The following is a 27,348-nucleotide window of genomic DNA, read 5'->3' as shown; positions in this document are numbered from 1 at the left end:
TATAATATCTAGGATACCATCAATTATAAGATGCCCCATTATTTTATTTAAAATTTAATTAATTTCATTTTTTTGTTACTCTTCACCCAACGCTATTTTCCCACTGATTTTTAGAGAGAGCAGAAGGGAGTGGAGAGAGACAGAGAGAAACATCAATATGAGAGAGACACATCGATTGGTTGCCTGCCACACGGGCCCCAACCAAGTCCAGGGATTGAGCCTGCACCGAGGTGTGTGCCCTTGACTACAATTGAACCTGAGATCCTTCAGTCCGTGGGCTGATGCTCTATCCACTGAGTCAAACTAGCTCGGGCTATGCCCCATTATTTTAGTATCACTAAGAAAAAATATTATTGCTAGTTAGAGTAAAATATGCCATCATTGTAAGGCACACCTCAGTATTACATAACTTTTTCCTAACAGCCCCATAGTATACTGTTATTATTTCTCCTTTTTTATATTCTCCATGGCCTGCACAGCTATGTTCCTGGGACGTCTCTTCACTATCAATCCTGGGAATTTTCCTTACTCTACTTGGTTAGATCCCCCTTTTTCTTGTTCTTGTTTTACTTTCCCATATTATGGTGAGTCACATCTTCCCAAGCTTCCTGAATAAAGGGCTTTTAGTATAAATTTGTAGAGATCTTGCATTCCGAAAATGTTTTGATGTTCTCACACTTGATCAGTAGCATATCTAGTAGAATTCATTCTACTATTGATGGACATTTGAGCTGTGTTTTCTTTGAAATTTTGAAGATACTTTATTGCCTTTTTCTAAAAGTACAGTATTTCACTTCTAAGATTCATATATTTCACCTTTGAAAATCAGGCTGTCTTTTTTTTATCTTTATTATTGAACGTATTACATATGACCCTCCTTTTCCCCATTGACCCCCTCCAGTTCACCCCTCATCCAAGTCTTCATCATCCTGTTGTCTGTGTCCTTGGGTTATACATATATGTATTCTTTTGTTACTTCTTCCCTTCTGTGTTGTATGAAATATATTGCTGTTGATGTAGGCGACTATTTTATTTTGAGCTATTGTGTAAGAATATAACATTTATTCATTCTACCATTGATGGACTAATGTTTTTTGTTGGTTCATTATTATAAGCAATACTGCTATGAATCTTCAAACTTTCTGTTCATGTGAGCAAGAACATTTCTAAGGTATAATTGCTGAGTGATAGGGCTTTTTTTTTTTTTTAAATCGGTAACTTTTTTTTTAATATATATTTTATTGATTTTTTTACAGAGAGGAAGGGAGAGGGATAGAAAGTTAAAAACATGGATGAGAGAGAAGCATCGATCAGCTGCCTCCTGCACACCCCCTACTGGGGATGTGCCCGCAATCCAGGTACATGCCCTTGACTGGGATAAAACCTGGGACCCTTCAGTCCCCTGAGCCAAACCGGCCAGGGCAGTGATACGGCTTTTTAAAATTTGAATGACTCTTGAGGTTAAATTACCTTTTTTTTTTTATTATTATTTTTTTAATTCTCACCCAAGGGTATTTTTTCCATTGATTTCTAAAGGGGGACTGGGGGAGAGAGAGAGAGACTCACTTCTACTGGGGCTGGGGAACCTGCAAACGAGGTGCCCTTGCCTGTGCCCTTAACCGGGAATTGAACCTGTGACCCATGGGCCAATGCTCTAACCACTGAGCAACTGGCCACAGCTAAATTATCATTTTTATATTTATTGGCCATTTGAGTCTCTTTTATAAAAAGAGTTTTTTAAATATTTTGGCACATTAAATTGGGTTATCTCTTATCTTACAGATTCATGGAATTTAAACAGTATTCTGGATACTAATTCTTTGTCAGTTATGTATATCACTAATGGTTTATTTTCAGTCTTATGTATTTGTGGGTAAAAAACAGGTTCTTAATTTTAATATGGTTATATTTGGCAGTATTTCCTTTGTAGTTTTCTTTTTCTTTTTCTTTTTGGCTTAGGAAATAATCTAGCTTCAAGAGGTTCATTTCAGAAACTGCGGTTTATTTGTTTTTTAAATATATTTTTATTGATTTTAGAGAGGAAGAGAGAGGGAGAGATTGATACATCAGTGATGAGAGAGAATCACTGATTGGCTGCCTCCTGCACTCCCTCATTGATCCAGTAACCCAAGCATGTACTCTGACTGGGAATCGAATTGTGACCTCCTGGTTCATAGGTCAGCGCTCAACCACTGAGCCACTGCAACCGGGCTAGAAACTATGGTTTTGATCCCTCATTCTCCCAATGACGTTTATCTTTCCACCCATCCCACCCCACCGGAGGGGGGGATATTTTATTTATTCCTGGTATTCTGTGAAATTTCATGATGATGTATCTTGCTATGACACTCTTTGTTTTGTTTGGTTTTAGTCATTGTACTGGATACCTTCATGGGATTTTTAAATCTGGAAACTCATGACCTTCCATGTGGGATAAATTTCCTGTACTTCTCTCTGATAAATCCTTCACCTCTTTTCTTCTCTTTTTCTGGAACTCTTAATTTGATATTGGACCTTGGTTTGCTTGTTTTGGCTTTCCTAATTTTGAGTTTTGTACTTGTCTTATTTTTCTTTTTCTTGTTTTAATTCTGGTAAAATACACATAACATAAATTTACTATCTTAACCATTGTTAAGTGTGTGCAGCTCAGTTGTGCTAAATACATTCATGTTGTTGTGCAATCAATCTCCAGAACTCTTTTAGTCTTACAAAGCTAAAATACTACCAGTAAACAATAAATCCCATTCTCCCTTCCCTCAGCTCCTGGCAACCATCATCCTACTTTGTCTCTATAACTGATTATTTTAGTTGCCTCATATAAATAGAATCATAGAGTATTTTGTCTTTTTGTGGCTAGCGTATTTCACTTGGCATGATGTCCTCAAGATTCATCCATTGTTGTGGCATGTGTCCTTTATTCCTTTCATTGCACAGTAACATTTCATTGTATGAATATATAGTAGCGCCCCCCCGCCCCCATCTGTAATTTTGCTTTCCATGGTTTCAGTTACCACAATTTAAAACTATTAAATGGAAAATTCCAAAAATTAACAATGCATAAATTTTAATTGAAGATTTTTAAATGGATTTTTAGAGAGAGATGGAGGGGGGGAGAGATAGAAACATCAATGTGATAACAACAAATCAATCCACTGCCTCCTGCAAACCTGCTATCAGGGATCAAGCCTGCAACCTAAGCATGTGCCCTGACCAGGACTTGAACCTACTACCCCTTGGTTCACAGGATGATACCCAACCAACTGAGCCACACCAGCCAGGCAACAATTCTTAAGTTTCAAATTTCATACCCTTCGGGGAAGCACGCTTGGTGTGTGAATCATTGTCAGGTGTATCCACAGTATATACACTATCCAGCCTTTAGTCTCTCAGTTATCTGGTCACATGTCACTATAGTACAGTGCTTGTGTGCAAGAAACTCTTACTTTACATAATAATGGCCCCAGAGCATAAGAGTAGTGATGCTGGTGATTTGTATATGCCAAAGAGAAGATGTAGAGTCTTCCTTTAAGTGAAATGGTAAGTGCTGTACAATAAGATATTTTGAGAAAGACGACAGACCACATTCACAAAACCTTTATTACAGTACTAGAGGCCTGGTGCACGAATTCATGTACCAGGTGGGGCCCCTCTGGGTCCCCTGCAGGGATTGGCCTGAAACCTGGAGTCCAACAAAACCTGTAGTCCTACGCTGTCTGCAGCTCCTACCTGCTGCTCCTGCTCATCCCGGGCCCCACTGCACCTGCTGAGGGCTCACGCCCAATTAGTCCCAATCAAGAGAGGCTCAAGCTGCCACAGCAGTGCTCGCCAGCTGTGAGCCCTGCATCTGGTGCCCTCCAGAGAGGAGTGACCTGCGGGATCAGGCTGAAACCGGCTCTCTGACATCCCTCAAGGGGTCCCGGATTGCGAGAGGGCACAGGCCAGGAAGAAGGACCCCACCAGTGCACAATCAGTCTGGGGAGGGACTGCAGGAGGGCTCCAGGGCTTGTCCAACCCATCTCACTCAGTCCTGATCTGCCGGACCACAGCAGCAAGCTAACCTACCAGTCAGAGCATCTCCCCCCTGGTGGTCAGTGCACATCATAGAGCCATTGAGCGGCCTTAGCATGTAATTAGCATATTATACTTTGATTGGTTGAACAGTTGACCGGTCACCAGAGGACCGGACACTTAGCATATTAGGCTTTTATTATATAGGACTAGAGGTCCGGTGCACAAAAATTTGTGCACTCGGGAGGGAGAGGAGGTCCCTCAGCCCGGCCTGTGCCCTCTCGCAGTCTGGGACCCCTCGGGAGATAACGCCCTGCTGGCTTAGGCCTGCTCCCGGGTGGCAGAGGGCAGGCCCAATCCCTAGGTGCAGCCCCTGGTCGGGCTCAGAGCAGGGCCGATTGGGGAGTTGGGGTGCCGCCCCCTGTCATGCACAGAGCAGGGCGGATCTGGAGGTTGCGATGCCACCCCTAGTCACGCTCAGGGTAGGGCCGATTGGGAGGTTGGGGCACCGCCCCCTGTCACACTCAAGGCAGGGTCGATAGGGAAGTTGCGGCACCACCCCGTGTCATGCACAGAGCAGGGCGGATCAGGGTGTTGGGGCTCCGTACCCTGTCACACACACAGCAGGGCTGATCAGGGGGTTGAGGAGCTCCCCACTGTCACTCACAGAGCAGGGCCCATCAGGGGGGTTGGGGCGCTTCACCCTGTCACACACAGAGCAGGGCCGATCAGGTGGTTAGGGCGCTGCACCCTGTCACACACAGAGCCGCAGGGCGATCAGGGGGTTTGGGCGCTGCCCCCTGTCACACTGATCCCGGTGCTGGGAGGCCTCGCGGCCCTGCTGATCCCGGTGCCGGGAGGCATATTACCCTTTTACTATATAGAATAGAAGCCTGGTGCACAGGTGGGTGCCGGCTGGTTTGCCCTGCAGGGTGTCCTGGATCAGGGTGGGGGTCCCCACTGGGGTGCCTGGCTGAGGGGCTGAGGGCTGTTTTCAGGCTGACGGGTGACTGAAGCTCCCAACCGCTCCTTTTTTTCTTTTTTCTTTTTTTATTCTGGGCCAGCTTTAGCTCTGAGGCCTTGGCTGCTGAAAACAGGTTTCTGGCCTTTGTTTACCGTCTGTATTTGATACAATGTTGCGGTCCAGCTGGCTGAAGCCCGGCTGAGTAAAGCAGGTTTCTGGGGTTTTTTTTAGCTTCTATATTTGCAACATAGTTGCTTAGAGTTGCAGCTGAGAGGCCGGCAAGTCAGGCGGGGAACGTTGGAGTCCTCTGTCACTGAAGCAAGCAAGCCTCCCTGTTCGCATCAGCTGCCTGGCTGCCGGCCGCCATCTTGGCTGGCAGTTAATTTGCATATCTTGCTGATTGGCCAATGGGAAGGGTAGCGGTCATACGCCAATTACCATGTTTCTCTTTTATTAGATAGGATATTGTTGTAATTTTCTGTTTTTGTTTTTTGTGTTTTTTTTGGTTACTAGAGGCCCAGTGCATGAGATTCGTGCACTGACGGGGGGTGGGGGGTGGGGGCAGGGTCCCCTAGCCCAGCCTGTGTCCTCTCGCAGTCCAGGACCCCTTGGGGGATGTCCACCTGCTGGCTTAGGCCGCATCCCTAGGAGGCAGTCAGACATCCCTCTTGCAGTATGGGGCTCTCACAGTCTGGGACCTCTCACTCCTTACCACCCGCCTGCAGCGGGGGCAGGAGAGGTTCCCACCACCGCTGCTGCGCTCCCCAGCAGTGAGCCTGGCTTCTGGCTGAGCAGCGTCTCCCCTGTGGGAGCACACAGACCACCAGGGGGCAGCTCCTCCATTGAGCGTCTGCCCCTTGGTTGTCAGTGCATGTCATAGCAACTAGACATTCGCCTTTTGGTCTCTTTGCATATTATACTTTTATTATATAGGATTAATGTATTACTGAGCTTAATTTGTAAATTAAACTTTATCATAGATATAGATATGTTTGTATAGGAAATATTGGGGTTCTGGGAACATATTACCTATTGATAAGGGAGGGACTACTGTTCCACATTTTGTTTATCTGTTCACCATTTGATGAACATTTGTGTTGTTCTCACTTTTTTGGCTATTATGAATAATGCTACTATGAACATTTTTGCTTCAATTTTTTGCAGACATGATTTCTCTTGGGTACCCAAGAGTGAATTATGGTAACTCTAACTTTTTGAGGAACTGCCTCACTATTTTCCAAAGTGGCTGCACCATTTTACATTGCCACTTTCTATGTATGAGGGTTCCAATATCTCCATATAACTAACTTTTGTTATTGCCTCTCTTACTCATTATAGCCATCCTAGTGAGTATGTAGTGGTTTCTTGTTGTGGTTTTGATTTGCATTTCCCTAATGACTAATGATGTTGAACATCGTTTCATATATTCTTCTTGGCCATTTGTATATCTTATTTGGAGAAATGACTCTATAAGTCTAATTTTAAAATTTTATTGTTTAATTATAATTGACATTCAATATTATATTAGTTTCAAATGTACAACATAGCAGTTAGACATTTATTTTTTTATTTATTTATTTTTCTTTTTATTGCTTAAAGTATTACAAAGGGTATTATATATGTGTCCATTTTATCCCCCCGCCCTAGAAAGTCCCCTAGCCTCCCCTATCCCCCAATGTCTTATGTCCACTGGTTATGCTTATATGCATGCATACAAGTCCTTTAGTTGATCTCTTACCCCCCTACCTCCTGCCCCCCAACCCTCCCCGGCCTTCCTGCTGCAGTTTGACAATCTGTTTGAGGCAGCTCTGCCTCTGTATCTATTATTGTTCAAAAGTTTATAATGGTCTCTATTATCCATGAATGAGTGAGATCATGTGGTATTTTTCCTTCATTGACTGGCTTATTTCACTTAGCATAATGCTCTCCAGTTCCATCCATGACGTTGCAAATGGTAAGAGTTCCTTCCTTTTTAGAGCAGCATAGTATTCCATCGTGTAGATGTACCACAGTTTTCTAATCCATTCATCTACTGATGGGCACTTAGGCTGTTTCCAGATCTTAGCTATGGTGAATTGTGCTGCTATGAACATGGGGGTGCATATATCCTTTCTGATTGGTGTTTCTGGTTTCTTGGGATATATTCCTAGAAGTGGGATCACAGGGTCAAATGGGAGTTCTATTTTCAGTTTTTTAAGGAAACTCCATACTGTCTTCCATAGTGGCTGCACCAGTCTGCATTCCCACCAGCAGTGCACAAGTGTTCCTTTTTCTCCACATCCTCTCCAGCACTTGTCGTTTGTTGATTTGTTGATGATAGCCAGTCTGACAGGTGTGAGATGGTACCTCATTGTTGTTTTGATTTGCATCTCTTGGATGATTAGTGACTTTGAGCATGTTTTCATATGTCTCTTGGCTTTCTGAATGTCCTCTTTTGAAAGGTGTCTATTTAGGTCCTTTGCCCATTTTTTTATTGGATTGTTTATCTTCCTTTTGTTAAGTTGTATGAGTTCCCTATAAATTTTGGAGATTAGGCCCTTATCAGATATGACATTGGCAAATATGTTTTCCCACACAGTGGGTTTTCTCGTTGTTTTGTTGATGGTTTCTTTTGCTGTGCAGAAGCTTTTTATTTTGATGTAGTCCCATTTGTTCATTTTCTCTTTAGTTTCAAGTGCCCTAGGAGCTGTATCAGTGAAGAAATTGCTTCGGCATATGTCTGAGATTTTGTTGCCTTTGGATTCTTCTAAAATTTTTATGGTTTCCTGTCGTACGTTTAAGTCCTTTATCCATTTTGAGTTCATTTTTGTGTATGGTGTAAGTTGGTGGTCTAGTTTCATTTTATTGCATATATCTGTCCAATTTTCCCAACACCATTTATTGAAGAGACTATCTTGGCACCATTGTATGTTCTTGCCTCCTTTGTCAAATATTAATTGAGCATATTGGTTCGGGCCGATTTCTGGGCTCTCTATTCTATTCCATTGATCTATATGCCTATTCTTGTGCCAGTACCAGGCAGTTTTGAGAACAGTGGTTTTGTAATACAACTTGATATCTGGTATTGAGATCCCACCTACTTTGGTCTTTTTCAGGATTGCTGCAGCTATTCGGGGTCTTTTTTTATTCCAGATGAATTTTTGGAGAGTTCGTTCTAGATCTCTGAAGTATGCCGTTGGTATTTTAATGGGAAGTGCGTTGAATTTATAGATTGCTTTGGGTAGTATGGACATTTTAATGATGTTGATTCTACCAATCCATGAACACGGTATGTTCTTCCATCTGTTTATGTCTTCCTCTATATCTTTTTTCAACGTCCTGTAGTTTTCTGAGTAGAGGTCTTTTACCTCTTTAGTTAAGTTTATTCCTAGGTAGCTTAATTTTTTTGGTGCGATGGTAAACGGGATTGTTTTTATAATCTCTCTTTCTGAAAGTTCACTATTGGTGTATAGAAATGCCTCGGATTTCTTGGGGTTAATTTTGTATCCTGCTACATTGCCAAATTCATGTATTAAGTCCAGTAGCTTTTTGATGGAGTCTCTAGGGTTTTGTATGTATAATATCATGTCGTCTGCAAATAAGGACAGTTTTACTTCCTCTTTTCCAATTTGGATGCCTTTTATTTCTTCTTCTTGCCGAATTGCAATGGCTAACACTTCCAGTACTATGTTGAACAGGAGTGGTGAGAGGGGGCATCCCTGTCTTGTTCCTGTTCTTAGGGGAAATGGTGTTAGTTTTTGTCCATTGAGTATGATGTTGGCTGTGGGCCTGTCATATATGGCTTTTATTATGTTGAGGTATGATCCTTCTACTCCCACCTTGCTGAGAGCTTTTATCAAAAATGGGTGTTGAATTTTGTCAAATGCTTTTTCTGCATCAATTGATATGACCATGTGGTTTTTTTCTTTCAATTTGTTTATGTGATGTATCACGTTTATTGATTTGCGGATATTGTACCATCCTTGCATCCCTGGGATAAATCCTACTTGGTCATGGTGTATGATCTTTCTGATGTACTGCTGGATCCGATTTGCTAAGATTTTGTTGAGGATTTTGGCATCTATGTTCATGAGGGATATTGGCCTGTAATTCTCTTTCATTGTGTTGTCTTTACCTGGTTTTGGTATTAGGGTGATGCTGGCTTCATAGAATGAGCTTGGAAGTGTTCCTTCCTCTTGAATTTTTTGTAGTAGTCTGAGGAGGATAGGTTTTAGTTCTTCCTTGAATGTTTGGTAAAACTCCCCTGTGAAGCCGTCTGGTCCTGGGCTTTTGTTTGCTGGAAGCTTTTTGATGACTGCTTCAATTTCTTCCATAGTTATTGGCCTGTTGAGATTTTTAGATTCTTCCTGATTGAGTTTTGGAATGTTGTATTTTTCTAGGAATTTGTCCATTTCCTCCAGGTTGTCTAGTTTGTTGGAGTAGAGCTGTCCATAGTATTTTTTAACAATCATTTGTATTTCTGTGGGGTCTGTTGTTATTTCGCCTCTATCGTTTCTGATTTTGTTTATTTGGGTCCTCTCTCTTTGCTTCTTGGTGAGTCTGGCTAGAGGTTTGTCAATCTTGTTTATCCTTTCAAAGAACCAGCTCTTGGTTTCATTGATTTTCTGTATTGTTTTTTTGGTCTCTATGTCATTTATTTCTGCTCTAATCTTTATTATCTCCTTCCTTCTGCTCACTCTGGGGTTTTCTTGTTGCTCTCTTTCTAATTCTTTGAGTTGTAGAGTTAGATGATTTACTACCATTTTTTCTTGTTTTTTGAGATAGGCCTGTAGAGCTATAAACTTCCCTCTCAGGACTGCTTTCATTGTGTCCCATAGGTTTTGGATTGTTGTGTTTTCATTGTCATTAGTTTCCAGGATGTTTCGAATTTCTTCTTTGATTTCATTGGTAACCCAATCAATATTTAATAGCATGCTATTCAGCTTCCAGGTGTTTGAGTATTTTGGGTTGTTTTTATTGTAGTTTATTTCTAATATTATGCCATCGTGGTCTGCGAAGACGCTTTTTATGATTTCAATTTTCTTGAATTTGGGGATACTTTGCTTGTGACCCAATATATGGTCTATTTTTGAATATGTCCCATGAGCACTTGAGAAGAACGTATATTCCCTGGCTTTGGGGTGAAGTGTTCTGAAGATGTCTATTAAGTCCATCTGATCTAGTGAGTCATTTAGGATTGCTGTATCTTTGCTGATTGTTTGTCTATAGGACTTATCCAGTGCTGTTAGTGGTGTATTAAAGTCCCCTACTATGATTGTATTGTTGTCGATCTCTCCTTTGATATCTTCCAGGAGTTTTTTTATGAATTTGGGTGCTCCTGCATTGGGTGCATATATGTTTACCAGGGTTATATCTTCTTGTTGTATCGATCCCTTTAGTATTATGAAGTGGCCTTCCTTATCTCTTGTTATGGCCTTCACTTTGAGGTCTATTTTGTCCGATATAAGTATTGCTACCCCAGCTTTCTTTTCCTTTCCATTTGCCTGAAAGATATTTTTCCATCCTTTCACTTTCAGTCTGTGTGAGTCCCTTCTAATGAGGTGGGTTTCTTGTAGACAGCAGATGTATGGGTCATGTTTTTTTATCCATTCAGCCACTCGATGTCTTTTGTTTGGAGCATTTAGTCCGTTTACGTTTAAAGTTATTATTGAAAGGTACTTGTTTGTAGGCATTTCTGTTTTTGTGTGGCTGTTTTCTTTCTGAGCTTTTTATTTCTTATTTTTATAGCAGTCCCTTTAGCATTCCTTGCATTGCTGGCTTGGTGGTGATAAACTCCCTTAGCCTTTTTTTGTCTGTGAAACTTCTTATTTCCCCTTCAAGTTTGAATGATAGCCTTGCTGGATAGAGTATTCTTGGATTCAGTCCTTTGCTTTGCATCACTTTGTAAATTTCCGTCCATTCTTTTCTGGCCTGTTATGTTTCTATTGAGAAATCATTTGACAATCTAATGGGAGATCCCTTGTATGTAACTTTCCATCTCTCTCTTGCAGCCTGTAAGATTCTCTCTTTGTCATGAACATTTGCCATGGTAATTATGATGTGTCTTGGTGTGGGTCTTTTCGGGTTCACCTTGTTTGGGACTCTCTGGGCTTGTGTGACTTTTTTCTTCCCCACCTCAGGGAAGTTTTCTGATATTATTTCTTCTAATAGGTTTTCTAATCCTTGTTCATCCTTCTGTTGATCTGGTACCCCTATTATTCGTATGTTGTTTCGTTTCATGTTGTCCCAAAGCTCCCTTAGGCTCTCCTCCTGTCTTTTCATTTTTTTCTCCAATTGCAGTATAATTTGGGTGTGTTTTGCTTCCTTGTCTTCTAATTCACTAATTCGGTCCTCCGCTTCACCCAGTCTACTGTTGATACTTTCAATGGAGTTTTTCATTGCAGCTATATCACTCTTCATTTCTTCTTGGGTCTTACTTAAGTTGTTGATTTTTTCATCTGTTTCTTCTAGCTTCTTCCATATGTTATCGATTTTTTCATCTGTTTCGTCTTGCTTCTTGCAGAGGTTGTCGATTTTTTCCTCCATCCGGTTTATGCACTCTAGGACCCTTATTCTGAATTCTTTATCTGTCATGTTGCATGCCTCTGTATTACTTAGCTGCTTTTCTGGAGAGTCCTCCTTCTCTTTCCTTTGGGGGTTTCTTTGTCTACCCATGTTTGATCTCACTGACATATCTAGACGTTGAGTCGTTCAGTGGCTGCTCCCTTGGTGGCAGTGACTCCTTGGTCTGTGGTTGCTCTTCGGGCGGTTGCGGTAGCAGCTGCTCTTCAGTTGGCAGCAGCTCCTCTGGTGGGTGCTGTTCACAGCTGTGGTGGCTCTTCTGGCTGGTGGGGCAAGGTTTCACGTACAGCTGCTGTTCCTCAGCAGAGGGTGTGGTGCTCAGGAGGTTGCTGTTGCTTGGATCTGCTTTCCAGGGGAGTTCTGCTCTTCCCGGCTGCAAACCGTCTCACCAGCTGAGCAATTTCGCCAATTCGGGGTGGATGTTACTAGTTTCAGCTGCTCACTCCATTTGCTCCGGGACACGACCTGGGACGCGTCTGCCTATACCGCCGCCATCTTCTGTCATCTCAGCAGTTAGACATTTATATAACTTGCTAAGTCAGTGGTTCTCAACCTTGGCTGCACATTAGAATCACCTGGGAATCTTTCTAAAATCCTGATTTCTGGGCCTCATCCTCCGGAAATTCTGTTTCTTTGTTATGGGGTGGGGCCACAACATTAGTAACAAAGAAACAGAATTTCCGGAGGATGAGGCCCAGAAATCAGGATTTTAGAAAGATTCCCAGGTGATTCTAATGTGCAGCCAAGGTTGGAAACCACTGTGCTAAGTGATCCCCCTGATGAGTCTAGTCCAGTGATGGCAAACCTTTTGAGGTCGGCCTGTCAGCATTTTGAAAAACCCTAATTTAACTCTAGTGTTGTGCCACCCATAGAAATTTTTTGATATTTGCAACCATAGTAAAACAAAGACTTATATTTTTGATATTTATTTTATATATTTAAATGCCATTTAACAAAGAAAAATTAACCGAAAAAATGAGTTCGTGGGTCACCTCTGACACGCGTATCATAGGTTTGCCATCACTGGTCTAGTACCTACCTGGCACATTACATAATTATTGACTAAATTTCCTATTGACTACATTCCCATGCTGTATTTTGCTATAAATGTAATTTTGAAATATGTTTTCACTTTAAGGATAATGAAGAGTTAAGACAAGGGGATAGTTGCCCAGTGCCTGCAGAGGATGAACAGACCGACTGCACCGCTGCCCAGCAACTCAATACAAGTACCGGTCCTTCGTGTACAGCTGAGCCTCCTGCATTGAGGTACAGTTTTTGATATGGAAAGATCTTCCGCATTAAGATTACTTTTTCTTCTGATCATTTGCTCACCTGTTTCTGTGTACTATATTACATCTAATGTAAAATTCTGTTTTTCTTAGCACAACTCATATAGAAAAGGATCTAGTGGAGGATTCCACTGTTCAGAAGGATGTTCTCAACTCGACAACTATATCAGTTTCTTCCCCAAATCCTGCAAAGCCATCAGGGACAAATACTGCTTCACCATGTGATAATAACATAAATGCAGCTGTAACTGTGGCCCTACAGGTAACTTGGTGAATTTAGTTTATGTGAGAAAAATATCATCGGTTTAATAATGAGCATTCTCACCCCCACCCCCACCCCCACGCCCCATAACTCTTTGCTGTAGCAGAGTCATTTGGAAATAGCCCAAATTGGGGTTGCCTACATCCTGCCAAAAAGCTAAAGGACTTTAAAGTCACTGTGAAGAAATGGGGAATTTTAGTCATGTTGAGGGAGTGAAGAAGTTACTATTCATTCTGTTTCTTTTGATTGCTTTTTTCTGATCATATTATAGTTAAGTGAAACTTCTTTCTTGTCTATGTTATGTTGTATGAATCATTTTTGGGTTAGCGTAAGGAGGCTTTGAGCCCCTTGGACTGTGTGTGTGTGTGTGTGTGTGTGTGTGTGTGTGTGTGTGTGTGTGTGTGTGTGTATGTATGTAATGCTTAACAAGTCTGTGGAACCCATGAGGGAATGCTAGTTTTTATTCAATTTCCAGAATTATTTTTATAATTAGGGAAATACAGAAAAGCAGAGGCAAGGGTGGGGGGGGGGGACCACAAAATTTACCTATAATCCTTTCATTTAATGTGTGTATATATGTATGTATTATTGTTATTATTATCTTTTATTTTACAGAGAGAGGAAGGGAGAGGGAGAGAGATAGAAACATCAACTGGCTACTTCCTGCATGCCCCCACTGGGGATTGAGCTCCCAATCCAGGCATGTGCCCTGATCAGGAATTGAACAGGCATCCTCTTGGTGCATGGGATGATGCTCAACCAACTGAGCCACACCAGCCAAGCCTTTTATTTATTGATATAGCTAGTAGTATTTTGGTATAGCTATTTCTTTTTTCTAGGTTTAGAACATTTTATCCCTGGCCTGGTAGCTTAGTTGGTTGGAGCATCGTCCCGATAATGCCAAGGTTGTGGGTTCAATCCCCAGTCAGGGCATATAAATGAATCAACCAATGAGTGCATAAATAAGTAGAACAATAAGTCAGTTTGTGTCTCTGTTTCTCTCTCAAATCAATAAATTTTTTTAAGGAATATTTTATCTTGTGATTTAATAATATAATCCTATCTAATAATAGACAAACATGGTAATTAACCGTACCTCCGACATGCTTCCCATTGGCTAATCAGGGCGATATGCAAATTAACTGCCAACCAAGATGGCAGCCGGCAGCCAGGCTGCTGAAGCGAACAGGAGGATTGCTTGCTCCAGTGATGGAGGAAGCCAAGGTTCCCTGCCTGCTGCTGCCGGCCTCTGAGCTGTACTCTAAGAAACAGTGTTACAATTATAGAAGCTAAACAAACCCCAGAAACCTGCTTTCAGCCAGCCGGCCTTGGAGCTGGAGCTGCAACAGTGTTTCAATTATAGAAGCCAAACAAACCCAGATACCTGCTTTCAGCAGCCAAGGTCTCAGCTGGAGCCGAGCCTCAGAGCTAAAGCCAGCTCTCAGTTCCAGTGACAGTCATAGAAGGTAAATAAATCCCAGAATAAAAAGAAAAAAGAAAAAAAGGAGAGGTTGGGAGCTACAGTCACCCACCAACCTGAAAACGGCCCTCAGCCCCTCACCCAGACGGGCCAGGCACCCCAAGGGGACCCCCACCCTGAAGGGGGTGTGACCAGCTGCACACAGCCATCAGCCCGTCATCCAGGCTGGCCAGGCACCCAAGCGGGACCCGCACCCTGATCCGGGACACCCTTCAGGGCAAACCAGCCGGCCCCCACCCGTGCACCAGACCTCTATCCTATATAGTAAAAGGGTAATATGCAAACTGACCCTAACAGCAGAAAGACTGGGCATGACTGGTCACTATGACACACGGACCACCAGGGGGCAGACGCTCAATGCAGCAGCTGCCCTCTGGTGGTCAGGGCGCTCTCACATGGGAGGAGCTCTGCTCAGCCACAAGCCAGGCTGATGGCTGCCAGTACAGCGGTGGTGGTTGGAGCCTCTCCTGCCTCCTCAGCAGCGCTAAGGATGTCCGACTGCAGTTTAGGCCTGCTCCCCGCTGGCAAGTGGACATCTCCCGAGGGCTGCTGGGCTGCCAGAGGGATGTCTGATTGCCATCTTAGGCCCAATCCCCCAGGGAGCGGGCCTACGCCAGCAGGTGGTCATCCCCTGAGTGGGTCCCAGACTGCGAGAGGGCACAGGCCGGGCTGAGGGTTCCCTCCCTCGCCCCCCGAGTGCACAAATTTTTGTGCACCGGGCCTCTAGTCCTATCTAATATAAGAGAAACATGATAATTAGCTGTACGTCCGCTACCTTTCGCATTGGCTAATCAGGGCGATATGCAAAATAACTGCCAGCCAAGATGGCGGTTGGCAGCCAGGCAGCTTGAAGCGAATATGAGGCTTGCTTGCTTCAGTGACGGAGGACTCCAACGTTCCCTGCCTCCCGCTGCCAGCCTCTGAGCTTGCAGTTTGAAACATTGTTACAAATATAGAATCTAAACAAAACCCCAGAAACCTGCTTTCAGCCAGCTGGGATCTCAGAGCTGGAGTTGAAACAGTGTTTTGATTATAGAACCCAAACAAACCAGATATCTGCTTTCAGCGCCATAGGCCTAAGAGCTGGAGCCAAGCTTCAGAGCTAAAGCTGGCCCAGAATAAAAAAAAGAAAAAAGAAAAAAAGGAGTGGTTGGGAGCTTCAGTCACCTGCCAGCCTGAAAACAGCCCTCAGCCCCTCACCCAGACTGGCCAGGCACCCCACTGGGGACCCCCACCCTGAAGGGGGTGTGACCAGCTGCAAACAACCATCAGCCCCTCATCCAGGCTGGCCAGGCACCCCAGTGGGGACCCCTTCCCTGATCCAGGACACCCTTCAGGGCAAACCAGCTGGCCCCCACCCGTGCACCAGGCCTCTATCCTATATAGTAAAAGGGTAATATGCCTCCCGGCACCGGGATCAGCGTGACGGGGCAGTGCCCAAATCCCCTGATCGCCCTGCGGCTCTGTGTGTGATAGGGGGTGGGGCCACAACCTCCCTATCAGCCCTGCTCTGTTCGTGACAGGGGAAGGCGCCCAACCCCCTGCTCAGCTGTGCTCTGTGCCTGATTGGGGGGAGCTCCCCAACCCCCTGATTGCCCTGCGGCTCTGTGTGTGACAGGGTGCGGCACCCCAACCCCCTGATCAGCCCTGCTCTGTGTGTGACCGGGTGCGGAGCCCCAACCCCCCCATGGGCCCTGCTCTGTGTGTGACGGGGTGGAGCCATAACCTCCCCATCGTCCCTGACCTGAGTGTGACAGTGGCAGCGCCCCAACCCCCTGATCGGCCCTGCTCTGTTTGTGACAGGGGGGAGCTCCCCAACCCCCTGATCGACCCTGCTCTGTGCATGACAGGGGGCAGCGCCCCAACCTCCTGATTGGCCCTACTCTGTGTGTGACGGGGTGGCGCCGCAACCTCCCGATCGACCCTGCCTTGAGTGTGACAGGGGGCGGTGCCCCAACGCCCCCGATCGGCCCTACCCTGAGCGTGACTGAGGGTGGTATTGCTACCTCCCAATCCGCCCTGATCTGTGCATGACGGGGCGGCGCCCCAACTCCCCAATCGGCCCTGCTCTGAGCCCAACCATGGGCTGCACCTAGGGATTGGGCCTGCCCTCTGCCACCCGGGAACAGGCCTAAGCCAGCAGGTCGTTATCTCCCGAGGGGTCCCAGACTGCGAGAGGGCACAGGCCGGGCTGAGGGACCGCCCCCCCCTCCCCCAAGTGCACATACTTTTGTGCACTGGGCCTCTAGTCCTATATAATAAAAAGTGAAACATGCAAATTAGCTGTCCCTCTGCTATGCTCACAAGCCATGCCCACCAGCCAATGAGAAGCGAGTATGCAAATTAACTCAACAAGGATGATGGGTAATTTGCATACACAGCAGAGTGGGAGAGATGGCAGCTTGGAGGGATGTAGCTCCCTTTGTCAGTTGGGGAAAACCCAGAGCCCCAGAGCATGGGGAGCACCAGGAATGCTGGGAATCGTAATTCTGTTGGCAGACTGATCTCCTAGACCAGCAGTTCTCAACCTATGGGTCGCGACCCCTTTGGTGGTTAAACGACCCATTCACAGGGGTCGCCTAAGACCATCCTGCATATCAGATATTTACATTACGATTCATAACAGTAGCAATATTACAGTTATGAAGTAGCAACAAAAATAATTTTATGGTTGGGTCACAACATGAGGAACTGTACTTAAAGGGCCAGAAGGTTGAGAACCACTGTCCTAGACGCTAGAGCAGTGGTTCTCAACCTTTCTAATGCCGTGACCCTTTAATACAGTTCCTCATGTTGTGGTGACCCCCCAACCATAAAACTATTTTCGTTGCTACTTCATAACTGTACTTTTGCTACTGTTATGAATCATAATGTAAATATCTGATATGCAGGATGTATTTTCATTGTTACTAATTGAACATAAAGCATAGTGATTAATCACAAAAACAATAGGTAATTATATATGTGTTTTCTGATGGTCTTAGGCAACCCCTGTGAAAGGATCGTTCGACCCCCAAAGGGGTTGCGACCCACAGGTTGGTGACCCCCAGGTTGAGAACCACTGCGCTAGAGCAAAGTGAGCCTGGAGCAAGTTACTGTTGCGGTTCGGGATGGAGGGAAAGCAAAGGTGAGAGACATAAGTAAAATCAGAGTTTCTAGGAAAAATTAAAGGGAAGATATCCTAAAACTTTCAGGAAATCTACCAATGTTGCAAAGAAAAAAAAAAAATCCTCTATTATTCTGTGAGCAACAAACCAAACTGGGTTGGGGGTTTCAGACAATTTGCTCATATGATTGCAAAGACAGAAACTCCCAGATTGGAGAGGGCTCCCCTGAGGGTTCCCAGATTGGAGAGGGTGCATGTCGGGCTGAGGGACCCCTCCCTCCACCCCCAGTGCACCGGACCCCTAGTAATAATAATAATAACAACAAGCCCAGCTTGTATGACTCGGTTGAGTTCGGTCCATGCACCAGGAGATTGTAAGTTTGATTCCTGGTCAGGGCACATGCCGGGTTTGCTGGCTTGATCCCCAGGGGATGTGCAGAAGGCAGCCAGTTGATGTTTTTGTATCCTTTTCCCTTCCTGTCTCTGAGGTCAATAAAAACATTTAAAGTAATAAGAGTAGTAATAATAGAATAGCAGCTAGCAAGTATTGAATACCTACTATCCTATTTTCACAACACCCCTGTTGGCCTACTTTTTCAGATAAAATAAATTAAGACTTTTAATTAGTCTTTCATTAATATATGATTGGTTTCCAACTGCTCTGCAGAAATTCTTATAGAATCCCGCCTAGTGTTCTTTGTATCAAGGGAAAAGAGAATGAAACCATTTTATTTCATTATATGGATGGACTGTTAATTTAATCTGTCCTTGTTAGACATTTAGGTTGTTTCCAGTTTTTTTTCTCATTACTATAAACATGCTAACATATGAGAATTCAGATAAATTCCTCAAGTGAATTTATTGTTTCATACATAATTTGCAGCAGTTTTTATTATTTTCAACAAACGTACTTTTTCTTTTTTTACCCTCTAGGATATGTTTATTGATTTGGGGGTAGGGGAGTAGGGAAGAGAGTGACATTGATGTGAGAGAGAAACATTGATTGGTGGCCTCTCATACACACCCTGACTGGCGATTAAACCTGTGACCTAGGTATGTGTCTTAACCGGGAATTGAACCCGCAACCTTTTTGGTGTAGGGGACAATACTCCAACAACGGTACCACCCAGCCAGGGCCACAAAAGTACTTTCTTAACAAGATTGTACTGGCCCTGGTTGGGTAGCTCAGTTAGTTAGAGCGTCGTTCCTATATGCCAAGGTTGTGGGCTCAATCCCTGATCAGGGCACATATAAGAAGCAACCAGTGAATGCATAAATAAGTGGAAAATCAGTGTTTCTCTCTCTATCCCCCTCCCACTCTTTCTAAAATCAATCAATCAAAATTTTTTTTTAAAAGATTGTACTAATACACGTTAATAGCATTGTATATTAGAGCACCTATTACCCTTTCTTAGGAAATAACTTACTGATTTTCTTGTGGTCAGTACTATCCTTTTTGTACTTTATTACTTAGGGAATGTACACCATAAAAATGTTTTGTTTTTCTTCCCTTCCAAGGAACCCCGAAAGCTAAGTTATGCTGAAGTGTGCCAGAAGCCCCCTAAAGAGCCATCTCCAATTCCTGTGCAGCCGCTACGAGAACTTCGCTCCAATGTAGTGTCTCCCACCAAAAATGAAGAGAATGGAGCTCCTGAGAAGTCCATTGAGAAACCACATGAGAAGCCAGAAGCAAGGGCTAGTAAGGATTATTCTGGCTTCCGAGGCAATACCATTCCCAGGGGAGCAGCTGGAAAAATCAGGGAACAGAGACGCCAGTTTGGCCATAGGGCCATACCTCAGGGAGTTACTCGACGTAATGGCAAAGAGCAATATGTGCCACCCAGATCACCAAAGTAAAACAAACCAACCAACAAACAAAAACTATTCAAAAACTTCTCTCTCTTCCCATTAAACTTGAGCTGTGGCTATATTGAACTGTTATAGAGGGGAGAGGGTGACCAGGAAGGAAACAAGAGAAAGTATATCCTTAAATCATTACAGATTTTGGAGTTGTGAGCAGAATCCCAAAATTCATCTCTAAAGTGATTTTAAAATGCTGGAGGATTCCAATCAGTATAAATATATATATATATATGTATACATATATAAAAATATAATTTTTCTATTTTTGTTTTTGATTTTAATTTGCAGAGATCTGCCTGGAATCAATTTTGAGGGTTCAGATTTAGCTTGGGGATAAAACATATTACACATCCTTCAGTATAGGAGATGAGGGAGTGAGAGAAAATATTTTTTGAAGAAGCATTTCTGTAAAATTAGAAATTACTTTTTTAAATATATTTAAAGTTTGGCTTAGAGAATGCCATCTCTGCCTTTATGGCCTTGTGTTGCAAAGCAGATCAGTGACTGGGGTGCCTGTTTGGGTGTGTTGTGTGTACAAGAGTGACTGAAGCCAAATCTGTTGTCATGTTAGTAAATGATTTGAAAACTGAATGTAATAATGTACTTGAGTAGATTATTTTTCCAGTTTGATATGTAGTCTCCTTTTGACCTTACTAATATTTTATTCAACAAGCTTTTGATTGTACTTGGAGATGTGACTACCAATCAGTTTGATACTCACGGAAAGAATGGGGGTTATTCAGATAATTGAAAAATCTGTCTTAGATCTGAGTAGGGGTAGATCAAAAGGCCTACAGAGGTTTAAACTGGCCTGTGATTCCCCCCTCCCCCTAAAATAGGAAATAATTTTTTGTGTGTTACTTCATTTTTGCTACTCTCTGTTCTTTGACTACCAACCCCCAGAAGCAAATTTAACTAACCACCTACATAATTGTATGTTTCTAACCACCTTGACCAGTCTAGTCAAATCATATAACTGTTCTAAATTTCTGAATTGAACAATGGAGTATTTTACTCTTCTGTTCATGTATTTAGAAGTTTAGATCCCAGAATGGTAGAGCAGACTATAATTTATTTGTATTAGTGTTAAAGATGAAACATTGTAATTGACTCTTAAAGTGTTAAATAGTGTAGAAGTAAAAAAAAAATTTTTAAAGGCTTAATTTGGGGGCAACTTTTTCTGTTTACAGTGTATTTATCATAACCTGCCTTTCTTCCCTTTCTCCAAAAAATTAAAATAAAATTAAAAATACAGTTTGAAATTCACAGAAGCAGAGCCATCAAGCAAGTCAGGAGATTTTTGAGTTAAGGTGAAAAAGGTAGTTGAAGAAAATTATTACATAATATCTCAGTGAATCAAGTTGTAGTTCTCATATTAAATAGGCAAGTTTACATGCTGGTGTATGGAAAATGGCTAAAATACTAAAAATCATGTTGGATTAATCTGTTTTAAGTCATACCATTTTCAGAGTTCTATGTAAGGTGGGGTTTTGTTTTTTTAGGGATAGTTTGTAGCAGCAATAACTGTCCCTTATGTTAGTGAATGACTTGTATAAATTGAAACTGTAAATTGTGAACACTGGAAAGCACCATTGTGACATAGAGTAAACATCTTAGTAATATATTAAAATGAATGTAAATGGAGGTTAAAATTACATTACTGTGAAAACTCATCTTCCAACTCTAAGTTAAGCTGTGGAGATTTGTATTAGTAGGTAACTGTTCAGAGCTTTGAAAACACTGCACATTTCTGTACAAGCCAGAGTTATCATTTCTTTGTAACTTATTCAGCTTGGCAATTGCTTTTGATTTGGTTGGTTGATAACATGATATAATACATTTAACTAAGAAGAATCATTTCTACACACTATTTTTTTAAATCATCTAGAACTGAAATCTACAGTTAAACTACCTGTGCTGAAATTTGGGGAAGTTTAGGTTCTTTTTTTAAAAAGTATTAATAATCATTGACTATATCTATGATAAAGTGCTTATTTTGGTTTACTTAGGTAATGCTGCAGTTGGTGAAAATGATAAACATTTAAAGTGTTAACACTCTGTGAATGCATTGGATTTAAGAGAATAAACATTTTATAAAAATCACTTGGCAAGGATTATAAACTTAATTATTGCACTTGAAACAAAACATTGCTTTTTTTACAGTGTGTCACAGAAGTGGGCTTGTATTATTTGTACACTTATGTGACTTATTCCAACTTTTAAAAACTAAGTATTTTAATTGAAACACAAAAGAGTCTTCTTTTTGAAGAAAGTGTGTTCTTGCTTTTCCCCAAAATGTTACTAAGAGTAGAAATTTAATTTAAAGACATGACCTTTTAAATTCTCTTGTAAAATATATTGTTTTAATTTAATTTTCCTCATTACAACTAATCCCCATTTTGATGGGATGTATAGGGAAGAATAAATGTGTGTGCGTGTATATATAATATATATATTCACAGTATGTATTTAGCATTTATTTTATTACAGCAGATTTAAGGTTTGTATCTAATGATGCCTATGAATTGTGTGAAACTTGGCCCCCCCTTCCCCCCAGCATTACTCTGTAACTGATGAGGGTTGAGCATTCATTATAGTTCAACTATTTATTTGGTTCTCTTTTAGTTGTAATCCTCACTTGAGGATATGTTTTTCATTGATTTTAGAGAGAGGAAGCTGAGAGAGAAACATTGATGTGAGAAAAACATCGATCAGTTGCCTCTTGTATATGTCCTGACTGAGTATCGAACCCGCCACCTTTCAGTTTATGGGAAGATACTCCAACCAACAGAGACACACTGGCCAGGGCTGTTTGGTTTTTTAGAAAGGAATTTAAATACTGATTTTTTTTTCTTCATCCTTATGGCTTAACACTTCCTTGGGCTGTTGGAAGCTAAAAGTAGATACAAAATGATATTGAGTGTATGGTACAGTGATCTTCTGCCACAGTTCTTACTGCATGAAGAGAAAAAAGTCACACAAGTTTACCACCTTGCACTTCATAGAGAAGGTATATAGAGATATTGCAAAAACCTATCTCTATTTACTATCCTGATAATTAAGGTTTTCATGATATCCAGGTCCTGTCTCTAACCTGAGTAACTTCATTTTTGCAAGTATAGACATTGGCATTCAAGAGATTGATCCGTCTAAATTTTTTTCAACTGAATTTTGGAAGAAGATAAAATCTTTCAGTGCTGTAGTTTATTGTTGTCATCTTTTGTGCTCAGTCTGCATGTGATCAAATAACACGCAGGTTTTAAATTTATTTTTGGTTCCTAAAATTAAGGAAGCTTGAATATTGTTTCACATTCCTTTCTCTTTTTAAATAATATTTGCTTTGCAAAAGGCTTAATGATGGAGTATTAGCATCTGCTGGAACAGAAAATAGTATTTAAAAGTTACTAAATAATTCTCTAGCTTTCTTAGTTATGGCCTTAATACTGAATTTTTGGGGGGTAAATGTGCACTGGTTTTACTTTGATCCAGTTGAACACACCGGGGTTAAGTCTCTGATATTTGTGTTGGCCATATATGTTAACCATATTTTAAAAGAATCCACTTTGTATTTTACAGAAAAGATAAAATCTAAGAGTGGACAGTATATTCCTTTTGAAGGATTTTTAAAAAATTCTTAACTATATGATGGTGGTTTTTTCCCCCCTAATTTTATATATTTCCTTACAATTTGGTGGCTATAGAATTTTAACTTTAGGCTTTTAAGTATATGCTAATTTAGCTTGTCTAAGCTTCCAGGAAGTTACATAGACATTTCAGTTTTCATTAGCTAAATGAAGATATTTTAAGAAGTTGAAAAGAAAATTTGTTTTCAGGTTGAGAGTAAATTCTCTTTCAAAATTCACCTGATTATTAAATTTAAAGTTTTGTGTTTTTTTTAAATTGAGAACTTCTTATGAGTTGCTGAGTAGATTGGTTCCTAAAAGTGCAACTCAGGTACCAACAAAAGAAAATGGTTTTACTTTCAGTTTTCTAGCACAAAACACTGATTAGCATATAGTATAAAGAAACAGCCACATTGCTTTTTTTTTTCTTTCTGATTCTGGTGTCCCTTGAGTGACATCTCCTAATGTTCGGTTTGTGTTGGGGGGGTCAGAGCCAGTTATCTGCCTTCTATTTTGTCCATTGCTTAAGTTTGTTCCTGTTGTCAAAACTGTCCCTCCCACCCCCTAAAAAAATGATGTGACACATGCTCATGCATTTATGTTAAAATGAGTACATCTGTATTTGTATTTTTGTTTTCAACATTGCCAAGGTGCTATGGGAAATTAAAGTAACAAAAATTAGGACAAATAAAATTGTTTAAAAGCAAGACTGGTTTTCTTTTCTCCAGGTGGTTTATTTCTAATGACTACTTGTATTTACTTTTCAATAATTTTATATGTTGCCCATTCTCTAGTTCCCTTACAATCCCGGTCTCAGCAGGTTTTGATTTGTTTTGGGGAAGGGGCAGAGGTAAGATATGTGATACTGCATCTGTAAAGTGAGGGCAGAGAGCTATAAGATTTAGCTTTATGATCCTGGGGTTTTCTTAAGTTACTTTTGTGTGAGAAACAGTTACTGAAGGGTAAAAAATTACAGGGCAGTGTGCGGTTTAAGGATATGCTTTCATTGGGCTGATAGTATGGTCTGACTTGAGTATGTAAATTCTGGGCTTTTAAAACTTATTTTCAAGAGAAAACCATTAGGTTTCCTTTACCTTTTCAACCATATCTTTGTTTTGATTGTATCAAATCCTAAAGCTAAAGTTTTTTTTGTTTTATTTTTTAAAGCTGAAGGTTTGATAGATTTTTAAAGGGAAAGTTTACTGGGAAATTTAAATAGGTCTTTAAGCTTTTTAATACCATGATAATGCAAAAATGGAAAAACTGAGTGAATCTCTAGCTTTTTAACAGATGGTATCTGTAAATTAATGTGACATTTCAACTTTTATTGAATATAGTTCATCAGTCCACCCTTACCTGCACTTTCACTTTCCATGGTTTAGTTACCCAAGGCAGCCACAGTCAAAATATTAAATGTCAAATTCCATAAATAAACAATTCATAATTTTAAATTGCATGCCATTCTGAGTAGCATATCTGAGATGTGGATCATCCTTTTGTCCAGCATATCCAGACTATACACCATACAGCCATTGCTCTTGGTTATCAGACCACTGCTCTAATGCAGTGCTTTTTTTTTTTTTTTTTTTCTTCAAGTCAAGTAGCCCTTAATGGCCCCACAGGACGAAAGTAGTCATGCTGGCAATTTGCATATGCCAAAGACAAGCCATAAAGTGCTTCCTTTAAGTGAAATGGTGAGTACAGTGCAATAAGATATTTTTACTATCTACGAAGTTATGCATGAGGTAACTAATGTGTACGTTCACTTTAATTAGCTCAGTAGCATTGCCCCTTTAAATAGCTAAAACCTTTAGTTTACTAATGAACAGTTTATCTTAATGGAGATAGTTAATATCAGTGAGCAAAATGGTCCCATTAATAACATGTTTACAGGATTACATACAGCTTTAGAGCCTTATGTCAATGTGTTGGTAAATACATTTGGCCAAGAGAGGGGTATGAATAAGTTTATCATATTAGGAAGAGTATTTTTAATGGACTAATAAATTGATAGCCTTAATAATGTTTCTCATTAGGGAGGAAAATCCTCCCCAAGACGCTCCTCCCTGAGTGGATCACACACCTGCCAAGGAGGGTGGGACAGTGAGCAGTTGGCATATTCACCTTCAGTCAGGGTTGGTGTCTGCTGACAAGGAAAAGGGGCTGAAGGGCTGTTAGAATAAACAGACACCTGCCAAGGCCCTGTGGTGATCTCTTTCTGTGTAACAAACACCTCAAATTTAGTGGCATAAAAGGATGACCGTTTTATATTCAAAGGTTTTGGACAGAGCACAACAGGCATCGGTTGTCTTTGTTCCATATTGTTTTGGACCTCAGCTAGGGAAGACCGAAATGTCCAGTGGCTGAAATCATCTAGTGGCCTCTTCACCCTAGGCTACGATGACTACAAGGCTGGGCTTAGCCAGCGACATTGGGCAGAGCACCTCACGTGGCCTGCCAAGTGTGGCAGGCAGTGCCCTGCAGGAAGGTTGCTAGGTTCTCAGTGTTCAGGGAAGGAGGGTCCTGAGAGGGTTCTCTTCAGTGGGGGCCTTTAAAGAGAACCAGGGAAGCTGCATGGCCTTCTAGAACCTAACCTCAGAAGTCACATAGTATCACTTGGGCTATGTTCTATTGGTCAAAATAATCAGAAACCCATTCAGATTCTGGGAAGGGGGCATGGACCTCACTTTCTATTTTTATTGATTTCCGAGAGGAAGGGAGAGGGAGAGATATATAGAAACATCAATGATGAGAGAGAATCATTGATCAACTGCCTCCTTCAGGCCCCCTACTGGGGATTGAGCAGCAACATACAGCAGGAAACCATGACTTCCTGGTTCATAGGTTGACTCTTAATCACTGAGTCACACCAACCGGCCTGAAATTCTTTGCTCAACTTAAGAAAAATGTTTTTTTTCTTCCAGCCCATGAATGATATACTGACTAGAAACTCATAGTTGGCAAATGTTGGGGCCTGTTTTAAATAACCTTCGGATCAGCATGGAAGGGAAGTGAAAACACGGAATCTCCCAAATTGTGAGGGGGAGCATTGGCATTAAAAAAAAAAAAAGTTAATAGTACTAAAGAAAGAATATAAATGACAATATAAGCATTTCCCCAGTAGTTCCTGGCAAAAGCCCACAAATGTTTGGATATTCCTTATACTGAGTTAAAATATTAATTGTGGGGAAAACCTATTAAGCCATACGCCAAGAAGGATAAAAAGATAAAGACTAAGTTCCCGTCTTTCAAGTAGTTAGAAAGCCAGGCAGAAGTAACTGGATTGTCCCTTCACTGTGATAAATGCCAGAAATGAAACAGAAACAAAAGAGCTCCTGGCAAATGGGGCCGGTAAACCCCAATACAAGAAGTGGCTGGTGTTCAGATACCTATAAATGGGTAGGTGTCAATCAAGGTAAAATAGAGGAAGGGACAAGACAAAGACGCCCCTGCCTAAGTGAAGAGAGCTGGAAAAGTATGGCCAGGAGCCCCTAGAAAGTCCTTGCATGTGAGTTCTCAAAAGGTGAAACTGCGTGTCCACGCCATCCACACCTTAAGCCCATTTTGTGCTGGAGAATTGGGGTGGCGGGCTTGGGCTCGTCTTTTCAGACCTTCGCCAGGAGGGGGCGCAGTAAGCCCGCGAGTCCCGAGCTCGACTTGGCCGTGGGGGCGGAGCCTTCTCAGCCCGGAGGCGGGGCCGGCGCGCGCACGTGACCCTCGCTCATGGCGGCGGCGGCGGCGGCGGTGCTGGCAGCGCTCGGCGGCCGGAGCCGGATCCTGTAGCCGGGGTGTGGGCCCGCGTCAGGCCGTCCCTCCTTCGGCGCCCTCTCTTGTCTTCCGGAGTGTGGCTGGCGGAGCCGGGATGGCGGAGCGAGGCTTGGAGCCCGCGCCGGCCGCGGTGGCGGCGCTGCCGCCCGAAGTGCGGGCGCAGCTGGCGGAGCTGGAGCTGGAGCTCTCGGAGGGTGAGCCGGGCGGGGTGCGAACGCCGCGAGGGGGAGACCGGGTCCCCGCCGCGCGCCCTGCTGGCCGCGCGGGCGAGCGGGGAGGAGGATGCCGGAAACCTGGCCGGGCTCTGAAGGGTCGCCCTCCCTTCTCTCCCACTCGTTGAAGCGGGTGGGCCGTGCGCTCATTGTGTGCCCGGGGGGGGGGGGGGTGGCGGGGGGGTGTTGCGCAGGGGCTTGGCGAAGAG

At 42.4% G+C, this 27,348-nt stretch overlaps 2 protein-coding genes across 15 annotated transcripts in view; both read left to right on the top strand.

Moving 5' to 3' along the window:
• The window catches only part of LARP4 (La ribonucleoprotein 4), a 79,422-nt gene extending 55,556 nt beyond the window's left edge, over positions 1–23,866 (top strand). For all 8 annotated transcript variants that reach the window (XM_036301975.1, XM_036301974.1, XM_036301976.1 and 5 more), the window contains 3 exons: positions 12,672–12,802; positions 12,919–13,087; positions 19,192–23,866. In XM_036301975.1, coding sequence (XP_036157868.1) covers positions 12,672–12,802; positions 12,919–13,087; positions 19,192–19,530 — 639 coding nt within the window. In that variant the 3' untranslated portion in view covers positions 19,531–23,866. The remainder of the gene's footprint in view (positions 1–12,671; positions 12,803–12,918; positions 13,088–19,191) is intronic.
• Positions 23,867–26,872: 3,006 nt separating this feature from the next.
• DIP2B (disco interacting protein 2 homolog B) overlaps positions 26,873–27,348 on the top strand; it is a 231,165-nt gene continuing 230,689 nt past the window's right edge. For 4 of the 7 annotated variants that reach the window (XR_004965843.1, XM_036297863.1, XM_036297862.1 and 1 more), the window contains exon 1: positions 26,873–27,121. Coding sequence is in view for 6 of the 7 variants with exons in the window: in XM_036297863.1 (XP_036153756.1) it covers positions 27,022–27,121 (100 nt within the window). In the remaining variant the exon portion in view is untranslated. The remainder of the gene's footprint in view (positions 27,122–27,348) is intronic. The other 3 variants (XM_036297860.1, XM_036297859.1, XM_036297858.1) reach the window with 2 other exon arrangements.

The sequence above is a fragment of the Myotis myotis genome, unplaced genomic scaffold, assembly GCF_014108235.1.
Source record: "Myotis myotis isolate mMyoMyo1 unplaced genomic scaffold, mMyoMyo1.p scaffold_m19_p_3, whole genome shotgun sequence".
Classification (NCBI taxonomy): domain Eukaryota; kingdom Metazoa; phylum Chordata; class Mammalia; order Chiroptera; family Vespertilionidae; genus Myotis; species Myotis myotis.
The sequence above is the reverse complement of the archived record's forward strand: the minus strand, read 5'-3'. Positions and strand labels throughout refer to the sequence as shown.